Source organism: Carlito syrichta, unplaced genomic scaffold (genome assembly GCF_000164805.1).
Source record: "Carlito syrichta isolate Samal-C Ts95f unplaced genomic scaffold, Tarsius_syrichta-2.0.1 Scaffold316511, whole genome shotgun sequence".
Lineage (NCBI taxonomy): Eukaryota > Metazoa > Chordata > Mammalia > Primates > Tarsiidae > Carlito > Carlito syrichta.
Window position 1 is genome coordinate 74,573 of NW_007260607.1, and position 22,598 is coordinate 97,170.

Consider the following 22,598-nt stretch of genomic DNA (forward strand, 5'->3'; position numbering starts at 1 on the left):
TCATGCAAAAATTCCAGCCAGTGCCTGCAAACAATGCCACTGCTGAAACAAATCTGGATGCCTCAAGTCAGACAGGGAAAGATTTTCGATCTCTGGCGGCAGGACTGTGCCCATTATCAGCTCTGAAGAAATTACAGAAGACGGACCTTCACCCCCCAGCACCCCAAATGATTATGGGATCAAAAACTTTCTAAAGAATAAATAATTGAGGCAGGGTAGCAGCACAGGCTAGACATAAACAAATTTCCTATGGGTAGGTTTTAAAAGGCATTCAAACATTTCTACTGCAGGCCAAGTGGCAACCTGTCCCACCCCTTGGCAAATCCAGGGAAAACTCCATCAGATGTAGAACTAGGACAGTACAATCTTTCAATTTGTGATTTAGCAGAATAATCACTAGAAATCCTTTGGAGACACTAGTAAACTAAATATAGGTATTTGGTATTGCATCACTCAGGATCCAAGTCCCTGAAATGGAATTTGTTAAACCTTTGAAGTTGTTTAACAGTAGGCCTTTTTCCTACACCTCTGAAGGAAAGGGGGGCCACAAATATAAATGCTCATAAGAAAATGTGTTGTCTCTTTGGGACAAATTTTAACCACAGTTTATAAGCTTATTTCCCTAGATGCTTCTTGGACCAGAAGAAACTCAAACATCCCAGGGGAGTAAAGTGCTGCTAAAAATTGAAGAAAAGAAGGACCCAACCAACAACTGTAAGGAAAAAAAGGACCCTAAGGGTGGTCCTGTCCCTATACTAGTCTATAGAATTTAAATACCTAACTTCTCTATCATGATGAAACCTCTCTATGAAGCCTCAAAGGGGTATGAACAAAAGCCCCTACTATGGGAAAAGGCCCCAAAACAGGCCTTTGAATAAAGTAAACAGGCTCATTGCCTTTTGAAATTCTTTATGGGTGGCCACCCTCTCATGTAAGGGGCATACAGGGAAACTTAAAGGAATTAGGAAGTCTTGCCCTAAAACAGCAAATGCAAGGTTCAGTCCTAAATGCCATCCATTGTCAAGTCAGAAAACAATTGCCAAGTAGTTTAACTACCGATGCCCATTCTTTTAAGCCAAGTAATATGGTATGGGTAAAAAAAAGAAAAAAGAAATGTATAACCTCTAAAGCCCCTCTGAAGGGGGCCATTTACTGTTCTTTTATATAGCAGAAGTTGGCCTTCCAGGACTGGGAGTGAACCACAGATTCAGCAACACCCCTTAAGCTGACCTTCAGGAAAGTCAAAATTTCTCAAGCCCTGCTCTATAAGCCTGAGGATTCTCCAGCCCTGCTTCAGTCACACACCAGAGGCTGACTGATCGATGCACGGCAGAAGATTAAGGATTCAGCTTAAGAACTCAGCGGACATTACTGATAAGCCATTGTTTTGCTTTGCCAACCTTTATATTTGCTAAACTGTCATTTTAATTGCTGTAAAACTAACTTTATTTGCTGTAGGATTAACGGAGTTGTTCCTATTGAGCATGCTAGAAAAGGGTTTCACTAGCATTCCCATTCTTTCTTATAATAGGAAATGTTCTTGTGCTTTTATGTATTTCTGCCTAATTTGGGTGTTTATCGCTTCCCTCACACACCCAGCATATACGTGTATAGAAACTATCTGGTCAGACGTAAGAGTTTTCCATCGTTATTCATCCCAGTCAGGAGTTTGTTCTGGTGGCCAACAAGGCCTGTTTGGTATTGGGCATCTGCTTATGCAACTAAATCTTCTCAATGTACTAAAGGGCTATTTTGGACATATGAAAAGGTTGCATATGCCCAGCTCCCAGCATTATGAAAAGGCACATGTACCATAGGAATAATCCAGCCAGGATTTTTCCTTCTGCCTAACCCAAGTGGGGGATGAACTAGGCATTCCTCTTTATGAAGGCCTCAAAACATGAGATGCTCAATCCCTCAACCAAGTTCCTAACATAGGAGGAACCCAGGTTTGGAAAAATGACGAATGGCCACCCCAGAAAATTATAAATACTTATGGTCCAGCCACATGGGCACAAGATGGGAGTTGGAAGTGCCGCACGCCTTATCTATCTATCTATCTATCTCTATATATATATGCTAAATCGCATTATCAGGTTACAAACTGTCTTGGAAATTATAACTAATCAAATAACCACAGCTTTTGAGTTTGTTGCTCAGCAGCAAGTCCAAATGCATGTAGCTATTTATTAAAACCGCTTAGCTTTGGACAACCTGCTGGTAGAAAAAAGAAGAAGTATGTGGTAAATTTAATAGCTCCAACCGTTGTTTGCAAATAGATAATAATGGTAAAGTTATAACTGATATAGCCATCAATGTTAGAAGACTTGCCCATGTCACGTGCCAAAATGGCAAGGCATAAAAATCGGCAATTGGTTTAAAAACATGTTCTCGGGTCTGGGAGGATTTAAGTATATTATTGGATCTATAGTCCTAATGGTGGGATTCTGCCTTATCCTACCTTGCATAGCCCCAATAATTATGAACACCATTTCTAAGTTTGTGGAAACAGTTGTTAAATGAAAAACTGTGGCCCATATAATGTTAGTGCACCAAATTAAGGATGATGATGCTTTAGATCTATAAAGGATCAAGCATCAAGGGGGGAATGTGGCAGGATGCAGCAAATGCTCAAATATATTTCTTGTATGATTGAGTGAATAAACGCAGAAACACATGTAGCTGCTTCTGGATCAGCAGTTGGCCTCATGGCAATCACCTGGAATGACAAAATGTCTCCCACTAAGCCTGTGGCAGAAAGGGGGGTTGGTAGCAGTTAAAGGTATTTCCTTTAGAAAGGCAAGTTGCAAGCTTTAAAGACCTGCCAGGCACCAGGCAGGTTTTGTTTAAGAAAGGTTTTGTTTAAGTGGCCAGAGACTGGAAATGCAAATGCAAGGCAATCATGGAAATGCAAAAGAGTAACTAATTCAGACTTATCCAAAACACCCCTTCTGAAGATGACAGTTTACAACCCTGCAGTTCCTGGAGACCATTTGTTCTTTGAAAAATCTGATTTTGCTGAGTACAATCTTGTAAGATTCCAAAGGAAATATGTAATCACTCAACGCGACCCCCTCCCTTACCTAAACAAGGGTATAAGACCCCACTTCTCCTGTTCTGGGGCGCTTGACTTGGACGCATTAGCTCTTCGAGCCCGCTGTGCCGGCCAGCATAATAAAGTTGCCACTTCCTATAATAGTCTCGGTGTCATGGTCTCTCTATTTTTCCTGCTACAAGGAGGCTAGTAGTCGCACCTGATAAGGACTTACCAGATGGGGTTTTATTACCCTCTATACTGAAATTTGTTTTCCAACCTGACTCTAGCATAACATCACACAACAGATAAAGAAGGAATTAAAATATTTTATGGCCCTGCAAAGTCATCTCTTGGAGACTCCCAGAATCTGGGAACCTTTTAAGACACCTATTTATCCTCTCTGAAATCTGCCACATAAAGAACTTCATCTACATATCAACAAACTTGGAATTTTTCCACCTCTTTATTTCAACAAAACATCTTCTCTACTGATGTCCAAATTTCATTAGATAGGAACTGTTGCCCTAAGGAGTTCTCTTTAACAAAGAAAAAGAAGAGACCTCAACTCCTGTCATGAGAAAGAATTTTAGAGTCAGTCACCAGGTTGGTGAGCAGAGTAAAGAGTTTATTAAGGCAAAAAGACACACTTAAAGGAAAATAGGAGTGAAGGAAGAAAAGGAATATCACAGTAGACCCAGATCAGGCAGGGCACTTGCATGTGTTTACCTATTCTGAAGAAATCACCCAGAGGACAGGTTAGTAAAGACATGGGTTTATTACTTACAGGAGGGATGGTGGCCTGGCAGCAAAAAGCTCTCCAGACTCCAATAGACATTGGGAGACATTGTCTTTTCCATCCTCATGGAATGGGAAAGACAGCAAGACACAAACAATAGCATTATGTGCAAAGAAGTAAAAACAAAGATGATTACTTTCTTAGTAACTGCCTTGAGTACAGAGTGTGCATATCTCCAAGGGCATTTTGATCAGGCACAATTGGCCTTGGCCAAGGCCGTCCTCCCAATTAGGGAACAGTCATCAGCAGGGGAGGGGGAGCTGGGCATATGTCCTGCATTTGCCTCACAGTACTCCAAAGGAGGGGAGTGAAGACAGTCTTGGAATGAAAACTGCCTTGAGGGTGTCTTGGTGTCTCACTTTTATCTCCTCTGCCTTTAGGGAGGTCGTTGCAGGGGGCTAGGGTGGTGAGGACCATGGTTTCCGGGCTTCAGGATGAGCTCCATTTACATTCATCAGGTGATCAAGGTGGAGGCTCTGCTTTGCTCTGCTGACTCTAGTCATAAACACCTGAGAGCTGTTTCCCAAATTTGTAGTGACCACTTCCTGCCTATTGTAGGACAAAACAGAGGTCACATTTTTCCTGTACTTACTAGCCTACCTCAAAAATACAAATTGCACTGGGCACGGTGGCTCATGCTGTAATCCCAGCACTTTGGGAGGCAGAGGAGAGAGGATTCCCGAGTCCAGAGGTTTGAGACCAGCCTGGGCAACTTGGCAAGACTTTGTCTTTGTGGTAGCTGTGAGCATGCCACTACACTCCAACGTGGGCAACAGAGTAAGAATCTGACACAAAAACCAAAAAACTACAAATTGCCAGTCAAGAAATCCTTAAATCCACCTACAATCTGCAAGCGCCTGCTTGGGAATAGCCCACCTAATTGGCCAAGGCAATGAGATTCTCACATATATTAATTTGTTTGGTTTTTTTTTTTTTTTTTTTTTGGTAACTTCTGCCTTCCTAAAATGTATATAACCAAACTGCAATTCAACCAATCTGAAACATGCTCTCAAGATTCCTTGAGGCTGGGTCTTAGGTCTGGCCACTCATATTTTGGTTCAGAATAAATCTCTTCAAGTGTATCTGGCTGAACTTGAACTTCCCATTCCAGAGGTATATAATCTCTCGCCATGTCTATTGGAGTCTGGTCTGGAGAGTTTTTTACTGACAGGCCACCATCTTTCCCTCCTGTAAGTAGTAATAAACGCATGTCTTTACCAACCTGTCCTCTGGGTGATTTCTTCAGAACAGCTAAACATTATGCAAGTGCCCTGCCTGATCTGGGGATCCCACTGATATATGACAGGAGAACTGTACAGAAAGGACATGGTTGTACCTGCCAGAACAATTCCCAAAATATGGAGGGGGAAAGCAGGGTTGAGGTGCTGCTGTGAAGACAAAATTGTAAGTGAACATTTGGGCACAACTCCTGTGTGTGTGCATGAATGGTGAACATGTACATATGTGTGTGCATAATTTGGATAGCACTGTATATGGTTTTGTTTTAGTTTTTTTGTTTTGAGAAAGCAGGATTTATTGAGAGGACAGAAAAACTCCCAGAGTGGGAGAGGACCGGAGGGGGGTGCCTTTTTTTTTGTTTTAAAAACAGGGTCTTACTCTGTCACTGAGTCTGGAGTGCAGTGGTACAATCACGGCCCAATACAGCCTCAACCTCCTGAATTTGGGTAATCCATCTGTCTCCGCCTCCCATGTAGCTGGGATTACAGGTACATACCACCATGTCCAGCTTTTTTTTTTTTTTGCTTCTTTTTTTGCAGAGACGAAATCTCGCTGTCACCCAGGATGGTTTCGAACTCCTGGCCTCAAGCAATCCTCCAGCCTCAGTTAACTGGCATTTAAAGCCCTTCACAAGGCACTAAAATCTCGCTCGCCTTGTTTTCCTCTACTGCCCTTCACAGGTTCTTCTTTCTACATTCATTTATTTATTTGTACCCTATTTATTAAGAACTCATTATGTGCCAGGCCTCATTCTAGACACAATAGGAATGAACACAACAAATAACCCCCTGCTCTCAAGTAGCTTACATGCTAGTGTCATTGGTAGGTCTTAGGTGGGATGGGGACAGTATCCTAGGGTCCAACAAAGCAGGGAAGTAAAGTAGGAGATTTAGGGAGAGGATGAAATCTGACCGAGTGGTCAGAGAACTTCCCTGAAATAGGTAATGTTTAAGCAAAAGGTAATGTAAGAGGATGGTAAGAAACAGCCAAGTGGCAAAGCATTTCAAAGAGGTAAAGTCCTGTGCAGAGCCTGGGGGAAGAACACCTCATGGACACAGGCCAACGAGGACGACAGTCATGCTAGAACAGAGTGGGCAAAGGCAAAGGGGAGAGTGACAGAAGACGCTGTCAGAAGCGTAGTTCAGGCAGGGATGGGTCACCCAAGGTTTTGTAAACCACTGTAAAGACTTCGGCCTCTACTTTGAATGAGATAGGAAGCCATTTAGAGGGCATGGTAAACTGTGTTTCCAAAGACGGCTGCAAAAAGTACCTCACATTGTATACTGTCTTTTGCAATGTGACCTTGCTAATCTCCTAGGAAGACATGTAGTTTTCCCTTTTCTGGAATGAATTTGGGTTGAGCCTGTAACCAACTCTGTCCTACAGAATCCTGCAGAAGTAATGCTTCAGCTTCTCTGACTGGGCCTCAGGAACTCTGCTTTAGGAAGGCTTTCCTCTGTCTCTTGAAACGTTCCCAGATGCCATGTGGAGTGATATGTGTAGAACCAGAGCTGACAGAATCAAGGCCCAGACATACTGGCTTCATTGAACTTTTTCAGTCAGCCCAACCCTTTGGAGCCAGCAGACACTGGGGGCAGAGACGAATCGTGTTCAACAAGCTCTGCCCAAATTTCTCACCCACAAACCATGAGCAAATAATAGCAGTTGTGTCAAATAATAGTAGTTTTGTTTTACCTCTTTAAGTTTTAGAGTGATTTGTTACTGAGATCAAACCAGACAAATAGAGGTTAAAGTGCAATGGCCAAAGGGGAGTGGACATGAGGCCAAACACTCCCCTGAAATTCCTGGATCCCTCCTGCTTATGTAAAGAATTCCAGGAACTGTGTTCGTTGCAAACTGATAATATGCTATAGTCTTTAGCTATTCATCTGTTAGCTTATTTCTGTTAACTAATGGTATTTCTGGCTGAGACCACCTTGCTATTTACCTCTTTATTTTGTCCTTTAAAATCTACTTGTAACTGCCTCACCAACTCAGAGTTCCTTCCTGAACTTAGTTTTGAAGTGTTTCTGGGTTACAATCCTCAAATTTGGCCCAAATAAACTATCTGTATGCATTCACCTTAGTTCTTTCTTTCAGGTAAACATTACACAGCAATAAATACCTGGAATAAAAATGAATGAGTGCTACTGTAATAACTTATACACCTATTTGTTCCATGTTTGGGACCAAGTAACACATAGAAGTGACAGAATGTCCTTTGCCAATGACAATTTATTAATAAATTTGCTATCTTCCATGGTGCTGCAAGAGGTAGTTTATGTGACTAATTGATCTTATAGTGTATAACTTGGGTCATCTTTTGTCTATCCTCCAGTTTCCAAGATGTGTGTCAAAGCATTATTGGAGCAAGTTCAAACTCAAGAGTGAATGAATGGAAAAGATGGTGGCAATGGTGGACACATAGTTTTTGGATTTTCCTTAATTGCCACATAAAAACAGCAGCTAGATAGCACAACCAAAAATCAAAAGCCAGAAGACATGAAGGGTATCAGCATCTATGTGCAAAGAAGCAGAAGGCAAAAAAAAAAAAAAAAATTGGAGCAGATGAAAAATTCATAGAGACAAAGTAGGATGGTGGTTGCCATGGGCTAGGGGTAGGGGAGAATGGGAAATTATTTAGTGGGTATAAACTTTCAGTTCTGCAAATTGAAGAGTTCTGGAAATTGGTTGCAAAACAATGTGAATGTACTTGATACTACTGAACTGTACACTTAAAAATGGTTAAGATGGTAAATTTCATGTTTATTTCATGTGTATTTATCATCATTACAAATAATTTCTAAAATTCAGGAAACTAATCTCATATAAAAATGAGGATTAGAAGTATGAAGATTAAATTCCACATGAGCATATTTTAATAGGAACATAGGTAAATGTTAGGTCAGTGGGCTGGGATGCAAAGAATTGCATAGAAACTAAATTGGGAAAAATAGTTTATTTAAAAAATAGATCAAAGAGAGAGTGAATCTACTTCTCAAGGAAGAGAAGGGGGCCAGGTGTCTGAAGAAAATGTGGCAACCAGTGCTTGAGACTGAAAGCACTTAAAGCTTTCTTTTGTGAGGGGTGCATGTGCAGGCATTCATAGGAGCTGACGTCATGGTGGATGACAGGCGGCTAGGTGGGTCAGTCATATAACTGTTGCCAAGATGATGGGGTGGTGGATTGTATTACATAGGTCATAAAGGGTTGATCACAATAGATTAGGTTAGCTTGGCCCTTTATAGCAGGAAGACAAATATTTGGGGTAAAAGTATTTAGTTAGTACAAAGCATGGGGTGTTGCAAGACAATCATCAGTGATTACCTCAATAAACCAGTTCTGCTCTTTGTTAATGATTGAGGGCAAATTATTTTCCTAAGAACACATGACAGAGCTAAGCAGTGTGAAAATGGCTGAACTTTAGCTAAGGTTACTCCATTTTTGGCTTCTTGCCCTTCCATTAAACAATATTCCTAAAACTAAGACACAGATCTAAGAAGCTACATACAGATGAAAGATAAAATTATAGACCTTAAGACTCAATATGGTTTGTCAATCTTCCCCAGATTTATCTAAAGATTCTATGCCATCCCAATCAAAGGAATTGATAGATTATATTTCCCATCCCATCCACAGTTTTGCTTTCCAATGTTTCAGTTACCTGTAGTCAACCATGATCCAAAAATATTAAACGAAAAATTCTAACAAGAAACGGTTCCTAATTTTTAAATTGTACGCTGTTCTGAGTAGTATGAACTCTCTTGCTATCTCACTCCATTCCACCAGGGATGTGAATCATTCCTTTGTCCAGTGTGTCAACACTGTCTACACTACTTGCCCATAAGTCACTTAGTAACTGTCCTAGTTATCAGACTGAAAAAACAGTACATACAAGAACCCAAGATAGACAGTGACCTTATTGCTGACATTCTGTCCATTGCTTCCTTGCGGCGCATTTAATAAACCTGTTTTTCTATTCTAAAAAAAAAAAAGAGGGACCCCAAAAAACCCAGACTCTATTTGTAAAAAATTGTGTATTTATTCTTACATGTTTAAACTTCAGTAACCTTCAAAGTACTCTCCATTTGATGTAATACACCTATCAAGATGATTTTTCCAATGCTCAGTTTTTGAACACTTCAATTTTGATGGCTTTTAGTCCTTTTGCTGTTTGTTTCATGTCTTTCACATTGGCAAAACGTTTCCCTATGAGGACTTTTACCATCCAGGGAAACAAAAAAAATGTTGCTTGGGTTAAGATAGAGTAAATAAGGATGGTGAGAAATGGGAGTCAAACTGTTTTTGGTCAAAAACTGCTGAACATTCAGTGCAGTGTGGGCAGGTGTGCTCATATATCAACCATCATGAAATGGGAAACGTGTTGAAAGAACCTTAAAAAAAACATTCACTGAATCTGAATGCCAGCCTCTCACAACAATGCTAGTTGGTACACTTATGCCAGTGGGTTCCTAGAACACCTACCTAGCTGGGAAAGCCTGCACAAGAGGCCTATCCTCCAAAACTTAATTTTTTTTTTGGTGAGGTCTTCCTTTGTATGTATATAACAGAAGGAGAAAAGAAAGTATGGTTTTCCATTTTAAATTTTATTAAAGTACAGAATTAACACATTTTGAGTTTCTTACATAGGAAAAGACAAGTCAACTTCAGATACTTTATAGACAAATTAACATTCAAAAACAAATATAAATCCATAACTGGCTTTGTGACTAAAGGGGAAAAATAACTATTCTAAAAGTTACCAAAATTCTAATCATATCACATTTCAAACAGTAGATTTACCACACATATTGCATTTTCAAATTCTAAAATAGCAAAATGTGGCCACATAATTTGGCTACAGTTAATTTTTTCAGAAGTCTTAAAAATTAGCAAAGTTATATCTATAAAATTTTGTAGAGTTTTTTTTTGCAAAGTAAAAAAAAAGCTTAAATCTTTAATAAAGGAAAGCAAAACAATCCTCTTTCTTATAAATAGCTCTCGAGACATATATTACACATCTGCTGTAAGCTTTCTTTACCTGAGAGAATTTCCCAGGATCCTTTAACAAAAAGGATTCCCTTTAAAAGTTCTTCCATCATTTTACTCACAAGAATATGATTACTTCTATAGAGGTGAGTTGGGACATATGCCTTTCTTTTCTTTCTCTTTCTCTCTTTCTTTCTTTAGGTGAGATCTCACTCTTTTTGTCCAGGCTGGAGTGCAGTGGCATGATCACAACTCACCACAGCCTCAACCTTCTGGGCTCAGGCCATCCTCCTGCCTCAGCTTCCCAAGTTAACTGGGACTACAGCCATGTGTCACCATACCTGGCTAATTTTTTTTATTTCTTGTAGAGACAAGGTCTCACTATGTTGCCCAGACTGGTCTCAAACTCCTGGACTCAAGCAATCCTCCTACATTGGCATCTCAAAGTACTGGGATTACAGGTATGAGTCTCCACACTCAGTCCATTTTCAATGAGTAGATGCATTTATCAATCTAGCCTTCCCCATTTTCATTTTTTTTCTGAAAAAAATTTTCTTTGAAATTATTTGATTAAAGCCCAATATTTCAACATTTCAAAATGACCATCTCTGTGAATGATTTACTGAGGAAGAATAAAAAAAGAGACCTAAAGATTTGTGTGAACAGCTCTCCAGTCCAACCTTTTTGTTAAAGGTCCAACATTAGAGAGCCCACCTTACCTGAAATGCAAAACTAAATTTATTAGCAAATTACAGAATTCTGTAGGCCAAGAGCAACTACATTGCCCTGATGAAGGAGGGCACAAGCCTCCTTTCCAGGCGTGCGGGGTCTGGCTTAGTTTTTAGTGGTAAGTCGAGCCCTCTCTCATCTCCACGAGGTGAGGATGCTAGTGTATACCAAAATGAGATACTACTGAGAGAGGCAATAAAGGGAGGAAAAAAGCCTAGATAGTTTAAAAATAGCCAAAGCTCTGGAATTCCCTTTGCAGGGTAACACGAAGCACCAATGGTAGTAAAATTCTGGCAAAAATTAAATAATCATCCTAAAAAAACAGGGTGAAAATTTTCGTGTGGGGGATTAATACTATACTGAGGTCATTCATAATATAGAAACCTCTGAGGAATTGGAAAAAAGCAAAGTTGTATAGAAACATCCCCAAAGCCCAAATAATTGCACCCTTCCCACAACCCCATTCCCACCCCACCCCCAGTCCGTCTCCTCTGCAAAGAAGCTACAAATATCTCTGGGCAAACAGTTCCTGCAGACAAGTTCTCAAGAAACAGTTAAGACAAAAACAAAACCAACCAGTATTTAAAAAACTCAACCCAGTAAGAACATGGTAGGGTTTTAAAAGGCTTCTAATAGAAATAACCTCTTTTCTTGAGTCAGGTATGACACTCCCATAAGAACCCCTTCTCCCACTTAGTGTTTTTACTCATTAAGATGAGGGAACAATTTTCTACGTCAGATAAAACATATGCGGTTTTAAAAAAGCTTCAACTTTCTTCGCTGAAGGTGTCTGACCAGCAGCTTCTGGAAATATAATTTTAAAAAGTACATGTACAAAAAGTTGTAGGAAGCAAAGATCTATTATTTTTTAAAGATACCAGTGAGTTAATCAAATTAACACCACTGTTATGGCAACTCAAAGCAACTGGCATAATTTTTTCAGTTTCTTAAATCACAATAGCACAAAAATGTAGGTTCTTTAAACTCATGAATGCTGACTCATCACCTGAGTATTGTTTATCACAACTAATAATCATTAACAACTTCTTTTTTATATGCCCTCAGTCCTCAGAGCATATTCACGTCTCTTTCAATCATCCAGATAAACTTGTTAACATTTTCAGTTAAGAATAAAAATCAGAGCAAATGTACCTCTTCCTCTGGCATCAGACCAACCTTCCGGAGGGAACTATAAAGCAAGACTTGTGAGTTGGAAGACGAGCACTGGCTGGGCTGGCTCCAGTGGAAGCTGCGAGGGCCTTCCACTGGCAAGCTTCCCTTGTTTTGTTTCCCTGAGTTTCTTTCTGCAGAGGAAAGGGGGCCAACAAAGGCCAGCCAAGGGATACATGGCCTTGTCAGCTCAACCTTGACCTGGCACACAGGCCACTTCTGAAGTCATACCAGCCAGCTGCCAGAAGCAGCTTAGAAGACCAAATCAAGGAATCTCCTAGACCTCAGCAGGAGGAAAATACAACGACTAGAGATGATCCTACCCTGGCTTACGATCTGCTTCTCATAGTGTTTCCAAAAGGCAGTCCACCGTGTGTGATACACAGCCCTGCTACCTGAGTCTTCTCCCGGCCCACACTGGCTTATTTAGGGTTCCTCAGGGTAGCATGGGGCTGTTCATTTAATGACTCCGGATGGATCTTTGAGCTGCTGAGTACAAAGAGCTCCTGCCTTACAAAAAGAAATTTGATGATGTTTACAAAAAGGGGCTTTTTAATGAACACACACATACTGAGTGTTTCTTAAAACGGAACCTCAGACACTATAAATAAGAAAAATTCTGAAGGAATTCATCCCCTGTATGTTTCCCCTTGGGTTTCTTAGGAGGAGGGCAAGGGAGGGAGTAGAAACAAAGAGTTTGAGTAAGCTTCCCACCAATATTTTGGCACATGGAAGTCCAATTTGGGTACAACCCAATTCTGTCCAACTTGTACTGCAACTTGTACCCTGGACAGCAGGGTACAGGAGGGCACAGAAATAATGTCTAGGCTGGGTCTTTTTATTCTCAGACCCTAGCTTCTAGGGAGCTCAAGAAGATTCTTTCCACCATGCAAGACACACTCACAGGAGAACCCCCATAGCATCTCCACTAGTGTCATTAATGACTTCCCACTGAGAAAACCTATTTCCTGGCTGAGAAAACGGAAAACAGACATCTTCTTGAGTAGTTGCTGAACGTCAAGTTTCTGTATTACAAGTATGAATTTTGGAAATTTCTGTGGATACTGTTTATGACTTAATTAAATACCCTCAACGCCATCCCTCCTTTTCTTCTAGGTATGTTTGGCCACCTCCACAACTTGCCTAACAGGCCTCATCAAGTCAGTGCTGTTTGAGGTGCTGCCTGGGATTGTTACCTCAGGGTATTCTCACCTCAGCAAATCTGCTTCAAGGAAGACAACATGGACATGAACATTGGTCATGTTACAGATCCAGAAAACAAAGGCTCTTTGGCTTTTGCAATTTAAAGGCCTGAGGTGGAGGAGGAACTAAGGGACTGACCTTAACAACTGCAAGAGGGGTGCAGAAGGCTTCCTCAAGAAGCAACTTTTCAGTTAAGATCCTTAAAGTACTATTATTATTAACAGCACAAACAAGGAAGAATGGTAGCCCTCCATTGCGTAGGCAAAGGAAACAACATGAATCTTGTTCTATGTTAAGCAACATTAAAAAGAGTCATACATACTACAGTGACTCAAATTTGGTTGTGATAACAGTGGGTAACCAGACAGGTGGTAATTAGGCAAATTGTGCTTTTTCACATTATTACAAAGATGCTGAACCCAGGAAAGATGAGAAGACCCCTGGGAAGGGGGAAGGCTGAGTGGAGTCTGATTCTCAGCACCACAACTTAAAGGGAAACGCATGGGTGCCATGAGGAAGCAGCGCTGAGGGTGCAGGTGCTTTCTCCCATAACCTATAACATACCAGAGGCTCTGCAAGCCATGAGTTCTGCCCTCAAAGCCTCTGGGGATGAGACTCCAGGAAGCAGGAGTGAGAGGGTCTGGATCTGTCAGGGGCTGAGGTCTGAGGATTTGGAGCATGTTTTCTATTTCAAGGATGAGAATGACAGGCCACACAAGGTAGGGTCCCCCCCCCGCCCCGTGAAAAGATGCTGTGCCCCAAACTCTGTTTTGGTAAAAACATGCAGAAGGAAATCAACTACTATCCAGTTTCTAGGGCTTACACATTTCAACCATGATCAGTTTGGTGGAAACTTTCAATTCCTTTGGGACAAACTGCAGTTTCTTTTAGAATTTCCAAATTAAAAAGCAAATCAGATTTTTTTCTGAAAGGCTTTTCAGACCCACTCAAGCACAGGGCACCACGCACTGTTTAAACACCTGGGATACTGTTAGAATGATGGCACTTCCAGGCTGCAGGCCTGCCGAACCCAGGAGACTACAGACATCCTTACACGGAGAACTGCCGAGAGGGACAGCAGAGAGGAGCGACCAGGGTGCCCAGGTACAAGAGCACACATATCCAGCAGGAAGCCATCTTGACCCAGAAGATGGACCAGCTCCCGCTGAAGAAGTTTTCGATGTTGGCGCTTTCATAGCTGTGGAAAAATAAGAGACCTAACTGTGGTCAGAGAAGGAAGGGGGAGCCCCATTTCACTTCCTGCCCCTCCAGCCTTTTTTTTTCCTTTCCTTTTTTAACAACTCAGTGGAGATATAACTCTATACATCTAGAATGTACAATTCAATGGCTTTTAATATGCTCATAGACAGACTTGTGCAGCCACCACCACAATCCATTTTAGAACATTCTCATCACCCCAAAAGAAATCCTATATCCCTAAGCTGCCCTCACCTTCCTACAATACTCCATCACCTTGCAATCTAGTCTATTCTCTGTCTCTATCTATAGATTTGCTTATTCTGGACAGATCATATAAAAAGGAATCATGTGGCCTCTTGTGACTGGCTTTGTTTACTTAGCATACTATTTTCAGGCTTACCTATTTGTAGCACAGGTCAGTACTTCATTCCTTCTTATTGCTAAATAATATTTTCTCATAGGGGTAGAGCACATTTTATTTTTCCATTCACCAGCTGATGAACATTTGAGCTGTTTCTACTTTTTGACTATTATAAATAATGCTGCTATGAACATTTGTGTATAAGTTTTTGTGTGAACGTATTTTTCTTTTTGTCATGGATATATCCTTAGAAGTGGATGGCTAGATCCTATAGTAACTCTATTTAACCATTTAAGTGACTGCCATATTGTTTTCCAAAGCAGCTTTATTTCCCACCAGCAGTTTAAGAGGGTTCAAATTTCTCCACTTCTTCAACATTTGTTGTTATCTGTCTTTTAAAGCATAGCTCCCTTCATCCTTTCTGACGCTTCACCCAAGCCAAGATTTCCCAAGAATTCTCAAAGCATCACTGTTAAGCACTGAAAATTCCTTCCCCCTCTCCTCCTTTAGGAAGAATCTCCTCAAATGGAGTCTCTCCCAGTCACTCGGCTTGAAACTGCCCTGCACCACTCTACTAACCGCCTGCCCCCCCATTCCTCTTTCTCCTCATTTTCTTTTCCTTCCTCACACTCATCACCATCAGACGCACTATATTCAACTTGTGTCATGATCAGTCTCTCCCACTTATCTATGTGCCTGGGCACCTAGAACAGCAAGGCACATAGGAGCCACCTGCAAATCTGAGGAAGGAATGAATAGAGGAAGCACAATGAGCCTGAAGGGCTGAGCCTAATTTATCAGTCGAACAAATTATGGTACAATAGAAACTTTGATCTGCAGAAAAAATATGAATCTCTGTGTAGGGACAGGGAAAGCCAGGCCCCTCGTGTGCTGCCAAGTTTTAAAAAAAACTCAAGAGGAATCATATGAAATGGCATTTATGTTTTTAAAAAAGTCACATACGTTTGTAAATGCATAGAAAAGGAGTGAGAAGAAACACACCACATCAGTGGTTATCTGTGGGGGGGGGTGTCATTTTGTTACTCCTCATAATTCCACATTAGTTTGTTTTTTTTTAAAGATGTTTTAAATTTTTGAATGAAAGTATAGAAAAAAATGGGGGAAAAGAGACATGAAATTTGAAGTAGAAAAAAAGGATATTTCCTCTCTCTTAAAAGCAGATGATTGCTTAAGAATTTCAAATTTCCCCTTCATGACTACTACATTTTCCAGATTGCCCATATGGAACTACCCTTCACTTGCAGTACATATCACCAATTTCCAGGGTTAAAACATACCAATAAACAGGTAAGAACTCAGAACTGTTTCCTGTAAAGGTTATGAGTGCAGCAGGACTTAGATAAGATTTAGGTGACTCTGGGAGACTTGTTCTATGTTTCAGCACTTCAAAGAATAGTACTTAAATCTTAACTTTAAGACTCTCCTTCAAAAAAGTCTAAGCAAGTTGGCCACTCACTTGAACCAGCTGGTGATGGTCATCATCACGTAGAGGGAAGCCAAGAAGAATACAGAATGAAAGTAGGAATAGCTGTAGACAGTGCCTTTCTTCTCATCATAGATGACCCGTGGTCCCTCCTTCACGTTCTGCTGCTCTTCAGAATCTGTGAATCACAGAGAGAGCACTCAAGCTTGGTAAGTAAACCCATGCACTTGTATGTTTAGCAAAGCCACACTCACTAACACTAACTCCAATCTCAGGGGTTGTCCAGTAGAAAAGATATCAAAAAGGCATTTTAGACCCTCAGGCAACTTTAATCTGTGCCATGAGTACAAAGTCCCCACCCCATCCCAATTACTTCAGTAACAAGAAGAGTTCCTAATGCCACATTTTTTTTTTTTTTGAGTCAGAGTCTCACTCTTTTGCCCAGGCTGGAGTGCAGTGGCACGCTCACGGCCACTGCAGCCTCGACCTGCTGGGCTCAGGCGATCCTTTCACCTCAGCCCTCCAAGGATCTGGAACTACAGGCATGCGCCACCATGCCCGGCTACTTTGTTTATTTATTGGAGAGATGAGGTCTTGCCAAGTTGTCCAGGTTGGTCTCGAACCCGTAGGCGCAGGCTATCATCCCACCTCAGCCTCCCAAAGTGCTGGGATTATAGGCAAGAGCCACTGCACCCAGCCTCACATTTATTTTAACAGAGCAGAGCAAAGAGAGCCCTTAAAAACACAAAACTTATAAGTTCAGCAGAAAGTAAAAGAGTAAATCAAGAGAGAGCTCTCAAGTCATTGGGATCCTCCAATCCAAGAAGGAAAGTAAGCTTAGGGAAAGAAATGGTCCCAAAATAAGGTGCCAAGACCTCTTGGTATTTTCCAAATCCTTCTTTTAAAAAAACACACTTTCTGTTTCTCTAAATCTGACTGCATAAGTTCAATATGAGCCAAGATATAGACTGCTTCTTCCTGCAGAATAACAACACAAACAAAGCCCAACAACTTTTGAGGAAGAATGTGAAAATTATATAAACAGTAAACCAGCTTCAGAATAAAAGTTTTTCCCTTACCATTCAAGTTATTTGCGTCTGAATCCCAAATGCCTACAGATTAGAGTTACAGGTTTGCAGGACCACATAGATTGCAAAGAATAAAAGTGCTCTGCTTACCCTCTCCATTGGGACTGAAGCAAAAACAGCACCGAGCTACCTGTGAAAACAAAGCAACCAAGTCAGGCAGGTTGTTTTCTATTTTCTATCTCCACATCAGTAAGCACAAGAGGCCACCGCCATGCCAAACCTTCCCCTATTTGAACCACATACCAGGTTCTAAACTGCACTTATTCCTTCAAAATATTTTGACTAAGTGTCTGTGCTTTCCAAGTGTGTCACCCAAAGCCCTTCCAGGGACTTGGTGCTTGCTCCCGCTACAGGAGTGCTGAGAGCTCTTTTACTCTTCCTGGGTAGCCCCCATTGAATGACTAAAGACAGCCGGGGTAGAGAGGCCCAGCTATTATGACCCCTGAGGACAACTCTTGATGGGTCACATATGTTCTGAGGCACCATTGAGGATAGTAAGGCTTTGTCCAGCTGCATTGACCTTCAACTTCAACCTCTGCCCAATGTTGCCTCCTTCCCCTTTCTCCCTTCCACATATGCTGATTGCTAATAAACCTTCCATACAACAACTCTGCTTCAGCTTCTGCTTCTGGAGAACTCGATGTGAAACACACAATGAACAAGACGAGAGACCCTCTCTTCTGGTGTCCCCTTCCAGTGCTTTCCTTTACATGCTGCTTCATTAACTCCTATTCAACTTTTGAGGTTGGGATTACCATCCTGTTTACAGTTGAGGAAACTGAGGTCAGGCAAATAACTGACCAACATTATCAAACTAGCTTAGGGACAGAGCTAGAACACATACATGAAGGATGGGGACTCCAAGGTCCATGATTCACAATAGATGACACATGATGTCTAGGAGATGGTAAAGTCCATAGCATTCAAAATAGTAAAACTATGAAATTTGGAAGCAGGAGGCCTACTCACATTTCCTGTTAAAACCAAGCCCCTTCACTGGCTGTGTATAGGGTGGATGGGATACTTGCCTCTCAAGCATCTTTGCTACCTTTCAAATTTCATTTCATCATTTCTTACCTACTCAAAACAATAAACTTAATTTTAAGCTATCGGGTTATGAAAAACCAGTACATGATTCCAGAAGGACTCATAAACAGAGTAAGAAACATACTAAGTATCAAGACAATATGGGAAGAGACAGTCCTTTAGCACTTTCTCCTTGAAGATATTTGAACTACAAAGGACAGAGAACCACAGGCGAGGATATGGGAGCTTAAGCCTTCATCTTATTTATATATCTCAAGGCCAAGTCCTTGGTCTCCTGCTTGGCGAGGAAACCTGTAATAGAGGTATTTGCCTCTACAGGACCTTGGATCAAGTAGCATGGTCTAAAAATCACTAATTCATTTAGTGGGTCCAAGACATGGTGTGCTGAGGTCCTAGTTCTTTTGAAGCTTAAGTTACTGCAAAAAACTATTAACTCTCTTTCAAAGGTGTATCCTGTGAAACATGATGCAGGAGAACAAACCAACTTCCATCCTGCATACTCTCCAGTTCAGAAGAAAACCCTGGGATGTTTTCCCGTGGACTGAGAAGAAAAACATCCTCTCTTAAATCTAACATAGAGACTTGCTGTTCTTTGAGCTTGAACTCTGTATACAATAGGGACATTGAAATCATAACCATACAACCTCAGCAGGTGGCTACCCAGTCAGTGGAGAGAACAAATGCCTGCCTTCTAGAGACCATTCTCTTCTGCGCAATAGGCAGAAACCTATTCAAACTCAGCACAATTTTCTCCTTTAAGCAACAGAAAGAGCTGGTGAATGATGCTGGCAGACTGACAACCCTTCATAACGGGTCCCTATCTATAGGTCAGGTGCAAGAAAGACCATCCCCAGACACCCAGCTGCATAGTAAAGTGCTCATATCTGGACAGATTCCAGGGCTTTTCCATCCAGAGAAAGCTAATAGAATGCAGCCAGTGGCCGGACACCAGGCAGTTCAGCAGCTGAGCTCTCTAGCAGTTGTAGTCAAGAACAGACTCTGGATCAGAGTGCACGGTTTACATCCTGGCAAATCAAAACTGCAAGGTGTAAATGACTTCACTTTTCTGTTTTCTTCCCAGCATCTCACTAGGTTTTGGTAAGAATGAAATGAAATCACATATGAAGAGTTTCGAATGGTACTTGGCACGCAGCCAAGTGATATAGGCTTCAGCCACCATTGGAACCCCTGGTTCTTTCCAATCTTGGGTCCAGGGCTGAGTCTTTTCCTGGCTGCCTCCATCTGACTTGACCTTTCTGACCTTAATGGATGTTACATTGAGAGCATCAGAAAAACTTTAGCATAATTAATAACAGACATTTTGCTGACCGATAGGCATCTGCCGAACACTGAGTCTTTCACGGTGCAGGTAAAGGGCCTCACTAGCCTGAAACAAATGTATTTATTGTTGATACTTCTTTTCCCCATGAGATGCCCACCTGATGAAACTAATGCCCAGTTAAACAAGTTGATGTATCTGCTAAGTACAGCACAGTATCTGGCACAGAACAGATGCAGTTCCTTCCTTTCTTTTCTTTCTCTTCCCTTCAGAACAGCTATTACATAATCTCAGACATGCTGTGTATGGAGGGCACAGACAGGTAGAAAACAGATGATAGACTAGACCTTCACTCCATCACAACAGAGGTAAAGAGCAGGGTGCAGCCTGACAGGTTTCTGAGCCTCTGGGGACAGGGGTGGGCAGCAGGTTGCTACACATGAGGCCAACTTTGTTGGAGGGAAATCAAGAATTGTTCATTTTCTCCATAGTATACACAGAAAAACCTTTTTCTGTACAAAGGTCCATTTCTTTTTTCCTGAGCAGAAAAACAGGATCATGGAATCCAGACTGATAAAGACACAAATAAATACAAAGGGGCCCCCTGAGAAATGGGTCTTCTGAGATGAAGGACAGGAAAAGGAAATGAACTTACTTCCAGTTCAGGAGCTGCATATCGCCCCTGCAGAGCATCAGAACTCGATCTGGTTGTTGATGTCAGACTAAGAAACAAACAAAAAAGTCAGCAGGGCATGTGAACATGTTACACCACATGAACAAAGGAAGAGCTGGCTGGCCAAATGCTCCAGCAAGAGGCTCCTGAAGCCATATCCAGGCTGCCTCAGTAAAAACAGTCTACTTTGACATCACACTTGACTCCAACACTGATTGGCTGATTCTACAGCTGATGTGTTTTCTCATGGAATCCATTAGATCACTTGATGAAAAGAGAAGTTTGTAGGTAGAAGAAGGCAGCCAAAATATATTTTGGTCCTATGCCTTTGTTTTCAGTATTGAATTTTGCTTCCCCTCCCTCAAATGCCAGCATAATGTTCTAACTGTACTTTTATCTTTCCTTCTCTTTGACTAATCTCACTTAGAGAGACTCAAAAGCAATGAGAGAACCCAGAAATGGCAAGGGAAAGCAAGGACACAAAAGTCAAGGTAACAGTTATTTACGCTATAGCCAGCCTATGTATGGTGGGACAAGGTTTTCTGTTTGGAAATTTAACATAGAGAGCTGTCAGTGTAATAAAAAAATTTCTTCCTATCATTTTCCCCATATCTAGAGAAGTAAAATGTTAGACTATTTGACTTAAATAAAAAGAATATATTTTTCCTGAAAACAAAAACATGGAAAAAATTTAAGCAAATAAAAATATAAACAATACTTGGGGTTCCAGCTAATATTCATTTAGCAAATATTGACTGAAGGCCTATCATGTGTTAGGCCCTGTCCTAAGCACGGGGGATTCATTGGTGAAAAGGGCATGAATCCTGCCTTCATGTAGCTACAAGCAGGCCTGAATTTGGGGACGGGGTGTTCCTGCTTGTGGACAGGTGAGATGGAACTTCATCTCCACCAAATGAACCCTACAGAACAACTATGCCTTCCCTGTACATTCCCATCCTTTCTTAAGAAGAAAAAGATCAATGAGATGCAGATAAACAATAAAAAGCCTCTTCACAAAGAGGTCCAATTGGATCCCCATGAATGGCTTTTCTGTGGTCCACTCAGGTTCAATAGCATCTGACTCTCAGCCTGGTCAGAGAAATGACAGAAGCATTTCCCAATGACTGTGTGTACAGAGAACACACACCTGTTCCTGCATCTAAGAGTAGCCCATATTCTGTGCAAACTAATTATGATTTTATAATATGTAGTTTCCATGGGGAGAAACGTGAATTTTAATTTTAAGAAGAGATCAGTATCTGAAATTTTTATCATGAAAGATGACGTTCATTCTTTTAAAAGTTAGAATAAATATTCCATTTTATATATTCTTTGGATTAAAATGGTTTCCGACAAACAAAGCTCTTGATTCTACCTTTGCCACTTTATTTCACCATCAAAGAGCACTAAAATAGAGAAGGTTCTTTTTTTTACTTCTAAAATTATCTACATTCAGCTCATTACTAGCACTACTGATTTCTACAAGTAGATATTACCCTAAATTAAGGTCTTTAATTCAGTTGTAGCCTCCCCATATAAAACACAATTCTTGGAATCACCAAGAAAAAATTGTTTTTTATATGCTCTTCAAGCCTAGGAAATTCTTGTTGTCTGCATTCAGGCTATTACAAAGACCCATCTGTTTGGTCAGCACACATTGATATATATGTGTGTTGTGTGTGTGTGTGTGTGTGTGTCTGTATAAAACAATTCCTGGGTCATCTATAATCTCATCTCTTCAGAGCTAAGGTATGTATGACTTTAGCCCAGTATTTCCTATGGGGGTGGAGGAATATCAATGATATTTGGTTGAGACATCTTTATCTATTGAATGGTGAAGTCTACTACACTGTGGTGTTTACTGTCTCTGGCCCCCACCCACAAAATGTCCTGCAGCTACTATGGCAGCCAAAACCAATGCCTCCTCCTCCCACCCCCCCCCCCAAAAAAAACCTTTGCAGTGCCCAGGACCCTTCCACAATGGGAGAAGGATGCACAATGCAGTGCCTCTCAGCACCAGAGCTGCAGCTAGCTGCTTCTGGAGCTGACCAAAGACTGCTGGATCACAGGAAATCTCTAAGAATGTATCCAAGCTTTCCCATGGGGAACAGCAGGTTCCCTTATGCATTTATAGTCCCAGACTTTGTGTGAGAAAACTCAACCTTATTCCATCATACAATCCAGTTGGGGTGGGGGCATGCCATGACCCTGGCACAGAGCCGTGAAGATTTCTAGCTGGCAGTTCAGTCAGGGGCAGGACTTTCAAAATACATATACAAATCTCTCCCCTTCTTTTTGTCCTTAAAGGTGCAGGCCCAGAACATACACAAACAAAATTGTTTT

General features: G+C 41.2%; 1 protein-coding gene across 2 annotated transcripts in view; it reads right to left on the minus strand.

Annotated features, from left to right (window-relative positions):
- Window positions 1–13,319: 13,319 nt before the first annotated feature.
- Window positions 13,320–22,598, minus strand: part of SERINC5 (serine incorporator 5) — a 58,260-nt gene continuing 48,981 nt past the window's right edge. For both annotated transcript variants that reach the window (XM_021707335.1, XM_008074626.2), the window contains exons 8-11: window positions 20,238–20,304; window positions 17,347–17,386; window positions 16,202–16,346; window positions 13,320–14,361 (exon numbers count right to left, since the gene is read on the minus strand). In XM_021707335.1, the coding sequence (XP_021563010.1) occupies window positions 14,214–14,361; window positions 16,202–16,346; window positions 17,347–17,386; window positions 20,238–20,304 (400 nt within the window). In that variant the 3' untranslated portion in view covers window positions 13,320–14,213. The remainder of the gene's footprint in view (window positions 14,362–16,201; window positions 16,347–17,346; window positions 17,387–20,237; window positions 20,305–22,598) is intronic.